Below are 13,540 nucleotides of genomic sequence, written 5' to 3'. Positions count from 1 at the left end.
TCAAGTTTTGAAATAGGCTGTCAAAAACAAATTAGACTCTGGGAAACAATCTGTCGCGGTTTCTTCTTCAATTCCATTCTCTCGTCCAGGATAACAGGTACCACTCCCTCTAGGGTTTTGCATCGCCCCGAGCATTCACTTTTTCCCATTCTCTCTCTAAACATCAATATCCGGTTTCGTTGTTATTATCATATTTCATTCCTATAATTACTGTAGAATTTAGGGTTTCTAATTTCCTTTTTCTCGGTTCGGTTTTCCTTTTGAATTTCAGCTTTTGTGATTGCTAAGAGAACGATACTATGTACAACGGAATAGGGTTACAGACTCCGAGAGGGTCCGGTACCAACGGTTACATCCAGGGCAACAAGTTCTTCGTGAAGGCCAAAACTAACAAGGTTTCGGAGAACACAAAGGGTTTCGAAGCGGATCAGGGAACTGCTGGTGTTACAAGGAAGCCCAACAAGGAGATTCTTGAGCATGACCGCAAGCGCCAGATTCAGCTCAAGCTTGTGATCCTCGAAGATAAGCTCATTGATCAGGGCTACACTGATGCTGAGATCGCTGAGAAGCTCGATGAGGCCCGGAGGAATTTGGAAACCGCTGCGGCTGCTGAGGACGGCGATGGACCGACCAGTGCATCCGATAAGAAGTGAGAAATTTTGCTTTTATGTAATCTTTGGATGTGTTTTGATTTGGGGTTTGTATGTGCTTAGGTTTTGATGTGATCATTTATATGTTTATTCTGTGAAAATTTAACACATTTAATGTTTGATGATTAGTTTTTTTAATAGTGAGGGTATGTTTCGCATTGGATGAGAACTGTCAGTAAAATTCTGCTGTTGAGCAAGCTTTGAAATTTTTAATTTCTTTACCCCATACCAGGCCCTCATTAGGGGCAAATGCACCTGACAGGGTCTGGGAGTTAGAGATAGAGACTGAAACAAAGCAAATTTCTTTGACGGACGCAAACAATATCGGTTGTAATCATTTCCATGTGCTTAAGCATGGATTTGATCTGGTCTGTGAAATTATAATCCTTTATAGTCTTCATCCCTAGTTCATTGTAGATGACCTGACAACGAGACTGAAACAGAAATTGAGAGGTTGAAACTAATATGTGCTATATTTTATAGATGAAAAGCTTGTTTAAGTCGTGGTATTTTATTAGGCTTGTGAAATAGATGTTTGGTATGTATGTTAGAACAATTTGTGTTGCTTTGAAGATTGAAAGAAGGGGTTAGGGCTAACAAACAATTATGCTTGCTTGGTTTTTTTTAAGCGATGTTTCCATAGTTCCTTTCCAGTCATTCATTAACCATATTGCTTTTGGGGCAAATTTTCAGAGTTTCAGATACCCAGACTCACCAAGTTGCTGCTAGAAAGGAAAAACAGATGGAAACCTTAAAAGCTGCTCTTGGAATAGCTTCTGTTGAAGATGGTGAAATAATTGCTGATGGGAATGATGATGGGAAAAATGCTTCTATTGCTGAGGTGAAGCATAACTCGAAAAGTGAGCATGCGTTTTTGGACAGAGATTTCAGTCGGAAGAAAAAAATGGCTGAAGATATAAAGGATGAAGATGCTAAAAAGAAGGATGTTAAAGATACCACGAGGCACCACAAGAAGGTTGATACTCAAAAGAATAAGTATGATGATGATTCGTCCAATTCAGATAGCAGTATGGATGATGAGAAAGATTATAAGAGGAGGCACCGAAGAGAAGAGGATGAATATACCAAAAAGAAGGGTGTTAAAGATACAACGCACAGCAAGAAGGGTGACACTCGAAGTAGAAAGTATGATGACTCATCTGAATCAGATAGCAGTACTGATGATGAGAAAGATCATAGAAGGAAGCACCGAAGAGAGGAGGATGAATATGCCAAAAAGATGGATGTTAGAGATACAAGGCACAACAAGAAGGTTGACACTCAAAGGAGAAAGTATAATGACGAATCAACTGAATCTGATAGCAGCACAGATGATGAACAGGATCATAGAAGGAAGCATCGAAGAGAGGAGGATGATTATGCCAAAAAGAGGAATGTTAAAGATACAAGGCACAACAAGAAGGTTAACAGTCGGAGGAAGAAGTATGATGATGATTCTTCAGAATCAGATAGCAGTATGGATGATGAGAAGGATTATAAAAGAAAACACCGAAGGGAGGAGGATGAATATGCTAAAAAGAAGGATGTTGAAGATACAAGGCACAACAAGAAGGCTGACACTCGGAGGAAGAAGTATGATGATGATTCTTTTGAATCAGATAGCAGTATGGATGATGAGAAGGATCATAGAAGAAAACCCGGAAGGGAGCAGGATGAATACGCCAAAAAGAAGGGTGTTGAAGATAGAAGGTATGACAAGAAGGCTGACCCTCAAAGGAGAAAGTATGACGACGATTCATTTGATTTGGATGGTGAGAAGGACCATAGAAGGAAGAACCAAAGAGAGGTGGACGAATATGATACAAAGAAGAATGTTAAAGATACAAGGCAACACAGGGGTGAAACTCAAAGGAGAAAGTATGGTGATGATTCTTCAGATTCATACAGCAGTTTTGATGATAGAAACAAGCATCATAGAGTGGATGAAAATGCTAAAAGGAAGGGCCTTAAAGATACAGGGCTACTCAGAAAAGATGAATATCATAAACGGAAGTATGAGGATAATTCTTCTGATTCAGACAGCAGAATGGACAGAAAGAAGCACCGTAGAGAGACTCCAGACAGTGGTGGTGAATACGATTCTGATCGCGATTCTAAGAGGAAGGTCAATGCTGGAAAGAAGGGTGAGTCTCGAAGAAGGAAGCATGAGGGCGATCCATCTGATTCAGACAGCTATGAGAAGGGTCGCAGAAAGAAGCACCATCGGTAAGGGGACGTGGACAACAGCGGTGAATATGATTCTGTTAGCAATGCTAAGAGGAAGGTTGCTGAAAGAGGAAGTCATCTCATTAACTAGAATGTATTACAGTATTAGTCTGTTAGACATGTGCTTTATGCACCAAGTCTTTTTATTCCGTCTTGTACTTCGGGGTTGTATTACCAGTCTGTTCTGTTCCATCTATATTTGGGACCTGCAGTGACATTGATTATGTAATATGTACGGTTTTTCATTGTTATTTTCAAGCGGTTCAATAATCCTCTTGATTCTTCTAAATATAAGCACAAGTTGTTCATGTTCTCTCCAAGCAGCCATTGGCGGCTGCTGCATAGTTCTCTAGCAAGTAGATAGTTGCCTGTAACACCCCTTTAATGACCAGCTTTGGTTGGTGGTTAGTTTTGGCTTCATCTATCTTTGCAGTGTATGGATTGTGGTTAGTTTTGGCTTCATCTATCTTTGCAGTGTATGGATTGGTATTGACCAACTGGTTTTACAAATTTTTCTTGCCTGTGTGTAAAATCGCTGCATATTTAATTGGAATTATGATTGCTTGATCTTATGTTTCTTCTCGAAATGATTTTATTGCTTTCTTCAACTCTTCACGGTTATAGAATGTCACAGCTACATATACAGATATACTAAAAACTGAACTATGTGTGATTTTAACGAGGATAATGTAGTTTGTCCATGCAATACGAAGGTATGATTTCTTTCTGCATCGATATACACATTCTATAAATTTTTCCTAAAGAATTAGAGCTTTCTATATTTGCCAATCATGTTTGTTGATATTGCTAGCTTTTTCTATATTGTAGAAGTTCAACTTGAATTACTTTTATGGAATTTTCAATGTTATGTCCATGATCCTTTATTGGAAAATGATAATGTCATTCCACACATGATTCTTTTACATTGTATATTTACATTAATTTGTAGAAAAAAAGAATGATATTATCAAAATTGGAGTGACAATATCCATTCTCTTTATTTTATTTATTCTTTTTTTTTTTGGAATTGATCAAGTTTATTTTAATATCATGCTTGGCATTGATATGTCAAAGCTATTTGATGGCAAGTTTTTAATCTCGTGACATTTCATATTTTTATGGTACTGAAGGTTTTGTTTTTGGATTGAGGTTGCATTATTGAAATATTGATTTTCTACTTTCATTGATATCTAAATTTTATTATATCAATTTAATTTTATTTTGATCAAGTTTTTAATCCTGTATTCTAGGGAAACATGATTCTTTTCCTCAATTCTCTCCGAGTATCATAGTTAACCATTGATCAATTAACATACCTTGATCCTTCATTTTTCCCCTTGATCTTTACTGATTAAATTCTTACTAATTGCATCAATTTGGTATTAATTTCCTCAACCATGAAAATTTTCTTGTCATCTCTTCTCTCTTCTGTTGGAATGATATTATGTGTTCATAAAAAGCGAGCCTGTCTCTTAAGTAGAGTCAACTAAGATCAGGGTGTATGTTCTATTCTAAAGGAAGAAAGTTAAGTTACTTTATTTAATATATATAGATATTCCTCCAACAATTTAATATTTCTATATATACTCCTCCAACTATTTAATATTTCTCGTGAGAAGATTCCATGTATTTGATTGCATGTGGTTATCATTCTTTACAAGCCTGAACAAAATGAACCTTTTGTGACAGATGATAAAACAAAGTACAAATAATTTATAAGCTAGAATCCAGATTTTAAGTAGTATTTCCCGATTGCTTTTGAACCCATTCATCATAATCTTGAAGCATCTGCCGAAGTAGCAGTGGCACGAGTTTGTCCACCAAAGCTTGCATTATTCTGCACTCAACCACACTAATGTATCATAATTCATTAATGAAAGTTGTTGGTTGAAACTGGTAGAATAATATAGTGCCAAGAGGACAAAACTAGCATTTTGTTGTTGGTTTTCAGAGAAACTATTCACTTAATCTGTAAAAAAATTTGATGAGTTTTGCATTGAATTAGTAGCAACATTGCGAAACCACTATCATAAGCAAGTATAATTTCTAGGAAGATATATAACCTTGAGAATTATTAATTCACAAATTTGGTCAAAAGTCGAAATTACAGAAGTAACTTTTGTTTGAGCCTGATATGTGAAGCTATCTCTTCCAACAAGGATTAATCTACAATCAATAAATTATAAAAACAAATTCTTGAAAGCAAAATGAATAAATAAACCAAGGTCAGAAAGAAATGAGCAAATTTTGTTGGAAGAAATCAGCAATCTGTACCATTCTATGAATTGACAAAAATAGAAAGAGTTAATTTGGTTGGAATTGAATTTTGGGACCATCAGAAAGCATGAGAGGAAAGTAACATCTGGAAAACAACCTAAAAGGATTAAACCAAGATTATTTACTAAAAACACTCACAAATTTCCTGGACGCTCCACAGCTGATACAGGCATCATGGTGAATGGTTTTGTATAAATCTGCAAAACACAAATGAACACAAGAAAAGGTATCAAAATATAGTTAATATTGTAATAATTTTGATTGCAGAATGTTGACATTATAGCATACAAACATGCAGCTATAGAGAGACTCTATAGTGGTAAATATCAAATAAATTAGGCTATTACATAAATTACTCATAGTTTGCATCAAATAAAGGAAGTTAATGATTTTTGAACAAAAACCGAAGCTTATACACAAGAACAGAAGAAACTGAAATGAACATGGATACAATCGTATATCGAAAATTTAAATCTATGATGAAGATAAGAAATTAAGAACAACCTCAAGTGTGAGATTCAACTTAACATCAACTTCTAAAAATGATTCAGCATCAGCACCTCCCCATGTCATATGATTTACCATAAGTGCTGCAAATCCATAGCAATAAAAGCATGAATTGAAAAAGAAAATGAAAAAGAAAAGTCACATGAAACATATATCTTTTCATTTTCTTGGAAGACAAATAAGTTTATCTGTAGAAGGCTCTTAATAGCAAATAAAAAAAATTTGTTGGTCAATTCACATAAACAGAGATTAGATCCCAAATTAAACATATGACTCGAATCCCTCGCTGTGCACCGAGTCCATCCATTGATACCTGAAAAGTGGTTGTTTTGCTCTTCCACAACTTCAGAACCCTCAAACTGTGAAGAATACAGTGAAGTATCCAGAAAATTAAAATGGGATGAGTGACTGATGGAATGTAGCAGTGCAAAGATGCATGTCCAATGAAGATATAAAAAGGGCTTGTTTGATTTAAGAAATTATTCTCTGTTTTCATTTTCTCCTTTTTCAGTTTCAATTACAAAAATATCACATGGTTTCAATCCATTTCCTGTTTTCAAGATTTTCTAAAGGAAACAATTAAAACAAGTTTGTTGAAAACAGAAAACAATGAGAAAATGATCTTTTGAAAGTAAAGAGACTAAGGTTTATTATGTTTATTGAATATTAAGGTTTTGTATAGAATATATTTATCTCAACTTCTGCTTAAAAGCAGAATAAATAATTAAATATGTTTTCAGCATTTGAGTAAAACCTAACACAAGTAGCTTATGTTAATTAAAATCTTTCTTAGTATTTACAAATGCACATTTAAGCAATTCAATTGTTGAATTAAACTCATTGTTAAATCATTTACCAAACTTTTCATTTTGTTTTCCAGTATTGTGTTGTCGCGTGGCACACCTTACAGGAAAGCATCTCAACCAAGCAATCTTCCTCTGTTGGGGTGACGCGCAGATCCATCATTGGAGCAGCTTCAAAGTTCAAAAATTGAAGTTTAGGTAGTGAGCACCTACACAAACAAGAAATAATTAGTATTTGATTTCAGATGCATACTTATTACACCAAACAAGCGCGGTAAGATATATGCTAGAATTCATAAATGCAAGGTTAAAACACAATGGTCATGGATTTTCACTATAAAGATTAAAGAATAGTATTTTTCAACCTATGTTCTATAGGTTACAGTTGAATTATCTGCTTAAATCTTCAAATTTCAGTGTACTATGTCAGAATCACCACATAAATTTACAATGTTCCTCCACCTTTTTTGGCATTCATGTAAATTATCTGCCTCCCCAAACCCTGCATTAACACGGGTGTGGGACTAAGGAATCCTCTGATTGTAATTGGAACAAGGAGGATCAACATGAAAAGTAAAACTACTGGTTATCAACTCATACTCCATAACCTGATTAATCATTAAGTAACTGAGAGAATAACTAATCAACAAAAACAGAATTAGAAAGTTTTACAGACCTGTAAGTGTTAGCATCAAGAGATTCAAATGTTTGCAACGCCCTCGTGTTCAACACGGCCGCAATACCACTAGGCTGCCTTAGAAATTCGCTTATGTGGTATTTCTTACCTCCAACGCCATCATTATAATCAGGCAGCTTAATTCTCTCCGATTTCGCGGCTGATAAATTTGCTCTCTTTACATTTGAACCAGAGGAATCCTCTGCAATTACTTTGATAACAGTTTTCTTCCTAGAAGCCCTTTTTTAACACCAAAAATATTAACAACCATTAACAAAGATCACACAGTTTATGGAACAAAATTTATCAGAAAAAAAGGGGAAATAACGATGCTTTAATAATAATGTCTTCAATTAAAAGAAAATGCCACAAGAAGTGCTCACAAAATCATATCAAAAGACATCGTAAATATTTTACCATAATTTTCTACGATGCACCTAATCACAATGCAACAGCAACCACAAATATTTTAGCATTATTCACTCTTTTAACAACCATAACTACTTTAGAGTGCATCGCCCAGTATAAAATTCTTTCATGGTGGAAACTCAGGTGCAGTCGACTTCACGTAAAGTTAATAATTAAAAACCGTTAGATAATTGGACTGATCTAACTAAATTTTCATTATCAACTTCAGTCAACTGTACCTGAGTTTTCACCTTCTTTCATAGTAATCTCATCTAATCATCCATTCAGTTACTGCCACGTGGCAGAACTTGATTAGATGGAAGTCTATAAAGTTATGGAGTTACCAGTAACTGAATTTAGGGATGGAAAAAGAAGGCGAATGTTTGAAGCAGTGATGGCGATATCCACACCATTTGTTACACAGCGGAATAGCTTTTGCTGCAAAAGGAAATAAAGAGGTGCAGTGGTTATGAAGGGAGTGTTTGGTTTGCAGAGAATTAAGTGAAAAAGAATGTGTGGGTTAGCGTAATCACCCATTAAGGAAGTTGGAGGAATCCGAACAAGGAACAAGATTGAAAGAGATGAGTTCTATGCGGAATTGCGGAAATGCCACTTAAAACTTCATGATATCGTAATCTCATTTCTTATCTCATCTTCTTCACAATCACAGACACAACCCAGAAAGTGCGCAATAAAACGTGTTATGACATATGAGCCGCAGAGATTGTTATGTGCACAAGATCTTACATAGTAGTATAAATAAAGTATAAACCTCCAAATAAATTGGATAAGTGATAACAACAAACAATTTAAACATGAATCTAACTTTGATACACCTTAAAATAATTACATTTTATATTGACCACGGAAATAGTTTTTCCAGCGTTTTTTTTTATTTAAAAGGAATTTAATTTAAATAAACTTGTTGTAAAATCTCAAACAGGATATTTTTTTTAAACAAAAAATAAATGAATTTGACATTAGTCCGTCCATCAAGTTTATAATATGTCTTATTTTAATAAAAATTTATAAAAAACTTACAAATGTATTTATAATATATTAAAAGAGAAAGAAAATAATGATAAAGTGATATTTTGACAACTTACTATTCTATAATATTGTTATATCCATTTTGGTCTAAATGTCATATTCTCTTGCTTTCTACGATATATTTATTGTCATTTTCATTCCCTCATTTTTTTGTATTATTCCTCCTTATGTCACTGATAATGTAAGCTAATACTAAGTTGTATTATCTCGTAATGCACAAGCATTACATGTAATACACGAGATAAAAACATAAATTTAGTAGATTCTTTTCTGATTTTTTCATATCTTAAAAGCAATTAGAGAATTTATGTTGAGAAATTTATCTACAAGTATACTAGAATTCAAAGTTTCTAATGATCAAACTATTCTGAAATTCCTTCACCAATAATTGTAGCAAGCTCTGGATCCCATAGTCAACAACATTATCTTTTCTTAAGTCCGGTGAATTCGAACGTTCTAAGCATATTACACAACCAGTAATCTCATTTGAACCAAGGAAAATAGTACAGCAATTAATCCCAGTACAAATCGTTGGCATGCAAATAGATAAAAGGACTTATCTTTCAATTAAAAGAAATATTTCTTAATGTGAATTAGGATAAGAATGTAACAAATCTAACATCGTGCCTACGCTTGTTTTCTTCTCTACTCCGTTGAATAGAAAAATGGTATGTCTTGGTATATATATCATTGAGAAACGATTCACTAGTTATATTAATCAGAATTTTGATGTGTAATGTATTTTGAATCTGATATTACTTTTTATAATAAAAAAGACACTTTTGAACAATTATATTTCTGGAGCTTGAATCTTAATCATCTCATCGGACACGTCATTCATCTACCATTGCATCTATTTTGTGGCAAATTTTAATTATAATTATGGTGATATTTTATTGAATTTCACTAAGGAATATTCTAAAGACATTTAGTTTTCAGAAAGTATCACATTTTTTTTTAAATGACATTTTCGTTTCAGAAAAGAAGAAAAAATATTAGAAGGCCAGTAAAAGTTATTGTTTTGATTAATAATTAATCATTAATATTTAAAAGTGTAGACTAAAAATATATTGTTAAATTATTCGAATAAAAAAATTAGGTTGATGACTAAAAATAATAATAAAAAACAATAAATTCTTCTGGTCTTTGAGCATTTTTCAAAAAAGAAATCTTTTGCGATTTTTCATCCAATACTACCTCGTTTCAAACTTTAACATACATAAAAGGAAATAGCGAAATACTTGTTAGCAAACGCCTATAAATGCAATAGAAATTATGAGGGGGAAGTGTGAATTATTAATTATGAGTAAATTAAGAAGATAGCTTTTTTTTTTCGTGTCTAATTAAGCAGATAGTTTGCTAAAGGTGCAGGCATTTATAATTTAAATCTTTTCTTAATGAAATTTGTGAATACAGCAGTGACTATTTTCTAGAGATGACTATAAAAGAAGAACAAACTACATGTAAGTCTATGCATACAATATTTTCATTTTCTAAAAGAATCCAAAAAAAGAAAAAATCAAACCTTCTGAATCACCCTGAGCTTTGCACTTCTACTTCGGCGGTTCAATTTTTCTTCTTCTGCCGAGGGCGTGATTGGTCTTTTTGTGAGAATGATTCCATTTGATCCATTTATCACATGTTTTATCCATGCTTCTTTCTCTTTTATCTCATCACTCACCTTCCTCAAATCACTATTATCGCAGCTCTCATCTTCGCGTCCTTTAATTATATCAAGGAATGTCTGCTTCACAATTCTGTCCTCTAGACTATGGAAAGATATCACGGCAAGCCTACCCCCCGGCGAGAGGCAATCAAAACAAGAATAGAGGGAATCCTCAAGTGTCTTCAGTTCATCATTCACAGCTATTCGAAGAGCTTGAAACACCCGGGTTGCTGTCTTTATCCAACCTTGCCTTCCACCTGTTACAATGTTGATTGAAATCGGTGATGATATTTCCTTGAGCATAATTTGTATTTCATGCATGATATTGGTCACAGTATCTAAATAAAAGACATGCATAAATAAACTGATGGCCTTAAAGACAACTAATCAAGAGTAACAAAATGGAGAAAGACCTACCTTTCATTGCAGGAGTCACACGTCGAATAAGATTGAGCAAGTCACTAGTGGAATGCAATCCACCATCTAACCGGGCTTGAACAATCTTCTTTTGCAGATTACGCCAATTACTTTCTTCCCCAAAATCCCTTAGGACACGCCCAACTTCAGATTCTGGCCAAGAATTTAATATATCCTCTGCTTTAAGACTTGCCTGTCATATTAGGCCTGTTCATCAGTTACACAGGAAAGAAAATTATGAATGACTCTGCATCAAGCAAGCAACAGTATCATTCCACAAAATACTCATCTACACCAAAACCGTAATCCTGACAAAGCATGTTGATTTTTGCATTTAATGTCTAAAAGTACACCTGTGGATCCATACGCATATCAAGGGGGCCATCAGCTAGCACACTGAATCCTCTCTGGGGATTGTCCACCTAAAAACCAGGACAAATATAAATAAGAAAAGCCAAAAGAAAAAGGATCATCAGTTTATTTTAAGTTCAATAAAGTTTATAATTACAACTTAAGCAAGACAGGGTTTTCCTTTTCAAATAAATAAATAAAATGCAATTGCTCTACCAAAAATTAGAAGAAGTCATTTCCGTTTCTCCCCATTGGAAGTTCCAAAGATCAAAAACACTCATGCACAAATATTGGAAACCAAACCAAACAACGCAGCAAGTGGGCCGATCATGTAACAGTATAGAAGATACAAGTTCAAGAATGAAACCTGCATGGATGACATGCCCAAGTCCATCAAGATTCCATCGATGCTCCCATCCACCAACCGTTCGTCGCCAGTTTCCCTAAGAGCAGACTTGATATGTCTGAAATTCCTTAGCAACGTAAAAACTTTTACACCACCATCCAATTGCTTTTCTACTACAGAATTGATTCGAGCTTGAGCCATGTTATGTGCCACAGGATCCACATCCATCCCAACAAAATACTTCAACTCCGCATGCCCATTAATCACCTGTCTCAACATTCATATCCAAATTAACATCATCACAATGGCATTATCAAATAAGAAAAAGTATACATGCCCAAAATAAATGCATAACATCAAATTAGTCTATCAAAAAATAAAAATCATATCAAATTCTCTCTACATGTTATACAATAAGAATTAATGGAAAGACAATTGTCCTTGAACACATACTTCGAAATACTCAAGAGTCTAACTTAATCTCAACTCAATGGTCAGCTGCAATGCAAGACACTCCTTTCTCTGGTAACGTTGATAAGATAGTAAAATGAAACACTTGCAATTTCAGAACCAAATTGAACCCTTACTCTAAATTATACTAACTAGTAATTAATTGCACAAAACAAAGGTAGCAAAAGAAAACCCCTAAATTTAAGAAATCCGTGCAAAGTGAAGGCATTGATTGATACTAACAGCGGAGGAATGACCGGCGGCGCCAAGGGTGCAATCGACGAAGGAAGTAAGCGAGCGATTGGAGAAAACGTCCAAAACTTCAGCGAGCATAACAGGAAAATGATGACGAGATTCAGAACGGTCCATTACAGCGTCCATGTCGAAGTCCTTATCGGAACGGGTCCTTCTCTTCTCTTTGGCCAACGCCGATTTTTGCTTCTGCTTCTTTGTTGAGGTGGCGCTGCTACGAATGGGGCTATTGACAGTTGAAAAAGAAGAAGAAGAGAGGGAAGTGAGGTTTTGAAGGCGGTTGAGGAGGATGTGTGTGGGTGAGAGCGATAGTAATGATATCTTGTAGAGCATTGCCATGTTTCCAATTCCGATTATTCTGCTTTGGTAATCAAAAACACACCTGACTAGCACGAACCAGAACCTGAGAGGGGCAATTTTTTTCTTTTAAAAGTGATCTAATCCTACAAATTCTCTCACTTTCGTTGAACTAAAAGATTTATTTTTTTGAATTATTTTCTACCCCTAATCAATTTTAACATCTAAATTCATCCAAGTGATTTAGAATCATATGCTTTTTTTTTAGTTTTCTTCTCTAGCAGAGTTGCTTCTTCTTCTTCTTTATTATCATCAATACCAACACCATCACCACCTCATCCTCCTCTTTTTCTTATTTGAATTTCTTCTTCTCATTCTTATTTCTTCTCCTCCTCCATTGTCAGCATCATTATGATATCGTCATCATCATCTTTTTATACATATCGTCATCGTCGTTATCGTTAAATTTTTACCATGTTGATAATGTTGTCTGATCTAAAATTGATTTTGGATGTGTTTTATTCATGATTCAGTCTCGTTTGTATGCTTCTCAATAAATTAGGGTGCATTTGAACTCATTATTCTGCACAATTTAAAGCTCTTTCTACTTTTTCTCTTCATCTTCCACTACTTTTTCATCTTTTTCTTTTTCATCTTCTCCTTATTTCGTTTTCTCAAAATTCTTAGAGTTACTCAAATTTAACACAATTTCTAAATTCTGCAAATTCTTTACCATTATTCTCTACGATTTCTTTCTGAGTTAATTGTATCGCAATCATTATACAATTCAAAACTCTTTCTCCTCTTCCCTCTCATCTTCTACTTTTTATTTCATTATCTCAAAATTTTTATTAATTTACTCAAATTTAACACAATTTGAGTTCTACAAATTCTTTATCATTGTACTCTACTCTTTTTTCTGAGTTAATTATATCCCAATTATTGTATAATTTCAATTCATTTCAGAGTAAATTAAGTTGCATTTAAATTCGTTGTCCTGCTCAATTCAAAACTCTTTTCCTCACTTTTTATAACAACGGCAATAACAGCAACAATAAAAAATAATGATGAAGAGAAAACATGCGAAGGAGAAGAAAAAAAAAGAGACGGAGGAGGAGGAATGCAAAGAAAAAGAAGATGACGACAACGCCCCATGAACATAAA

General features: G+C 34.2%; 3 protein-coding genes across 4 annotated transcripts; 1 reads left to right on the top strand and 2 right to left on the bottom strand.

Moving 5' to 3' along the window:
* Nucleotides 1-3,184, top strand: LOC107495339 (uncharacterized). The gene is made up of 3 exons (XM_016116463.3): nt 1-97; nt 272-649; nt 1,344-3,184. Exons 2-3 carry the CDS (start codon nt 300-302, stop codon nt 2,878-2,880), a joined length of 1,887 nt encoding a protein of 628 aa, XP_015971949.1. The 5' UTR covers nt 1-97; nt 272-299; the 3' UTR covers nt 2,881-3,184.
* Nucleotides 3,185-4,417: 1,233 nt separating this feature from the next.
* Nucleotides 4,418-8,326, bottom strand: LOC107495390 (uncharacterized). Of its 2 annotated transcripts, none has more exons than XM_016116542.3 (8): nt 8,081-8,325; nt 7,892-7,985; nt 7,140-7,379; nt 6,564-6,672; nt 5,974-6,019; nt 5,658-5,743; nt 5,292-5,350; nt 4,418-4,713 (listed from the first exon to the last, which is right to left on the bottom strand). In XM_016116542.3, the coding sequence occupies exons 1-8, from the start codon at nt 8,082-8,084 to the stop codon at nt 4,611-4,613; spliced, it is 741 nt and encodes a 246-aa protein (XP_015972028.1). In that variant the 5' UTR covers nt 8,085-8,325; the 3' UTR covers nt 4,418-4,610. The 2 variants fall into 2 exon arrangements, with proteins under 2 accessions (XP_015972028.1, XP_015972029.1); XM_016116543.3 differs by lacking the exon at nt 4,418-4,713 and adding an exon at nt 4,741-4,845 and having other exon boundaries at nt 8,081-8,326.
* Nucleotides 8,327-9,952: 1,626 nt separating this feature from the next.
* Nucleotides 9,953-12,543, bottom strand: LOC107495393 (uncharacterized). Its single transcript, XM_016116544.3, has 5 exons — nt 12,071-12,543; nt 11,399-11,644; nt 11,034-11,102; nt 10,681-10,873; nt 9,953-10,520 (listed from the first exon to the last, which is right to left on the bottom strand). The coding sequence occupies exons 1-5, from the start codon at nt 12,416-12,418 to the stop codon at nt 10,117-10,119; spliced, it is 1,260 nt and encodes a 419-aa protein (XP_015972030.1). The 5' UTR covers nt 12,419-12,543; the 3' UTR covers nt 9,953-10,116.
* Between the last annotated feature and the right edge of the window lie 997 nt (nt 12,544-13,540).

Source organism: Arachis duranensis, chromosome 6 (genome assembly GCF_000817695.3).
Source record: "Arachis duranensis cultivar V14167 chromosome 6, aradu.V14167.gnm2.J7QH, whole genome shotgun sequence".
Classification (NCBI taxonomy): Eukaryota; Viridiplantae; Streptophyta; class Magnoliopsida; order Fabales; family Fabaceae; genus Arachis; species Arachis duranensis.
The sequence above is the reverse complement of the archived record's forward strand: the minus strand, read 5'-3'. Positions and strand labels throughout refer to the sequence as shown.

Coding starts and splice junctions, on each gene's coding strand:
- LOC107495339 (XM_016116463.3), top strand. CDS start 300: ATGTACAACGGAATAGGGTTACAGACTCCGAGAGGGTCCGGTACCAAC. Junction 650..1,343: donor ACCAGTGCATCCGATAAGAA/GTGAGAAATTTT, acceptor GCAAATTTTCAG/AGTTTCAGATACCCAGACTC.
- LOC107495390 (XM_016116542.3), bottom strand. Junction 5,351..5,657: donor AGTTGAATCTCACACTTGAG/GTTGTTCTTAAT, acceptor TGTGTTTTGCAG/ATTTATACAAAACCATTCAC. Junction 4,714..5,291: donor GTGGAGCGTCCAGGAAATTT/GTGAGTGTTTTT, acceptor GGTTGAGTGCAG/AATAATGCAAGCTTTGGTGG.
- LOC107495393 (XM_016116544.3), bottom strand. CDS start 12,418: ATGGCAATGCTCTACAAGATATCATTACTATCGCTCTCACCCACACAC. Junction 10,874..11,033: donor ATATGCGTATGGATCCACAG/GTGTACTTTTAG, acceptor CTAATATGACAG/GCAAGTCTTAAAGCAGAGGA. Junction 10,521..10,680: donor TGTGACTCCTGCAATGAAAG/GTAGGTCTTTCT, acceptor ACATTGTAACAG/GTGGAAGGCAAGGTTGGATA.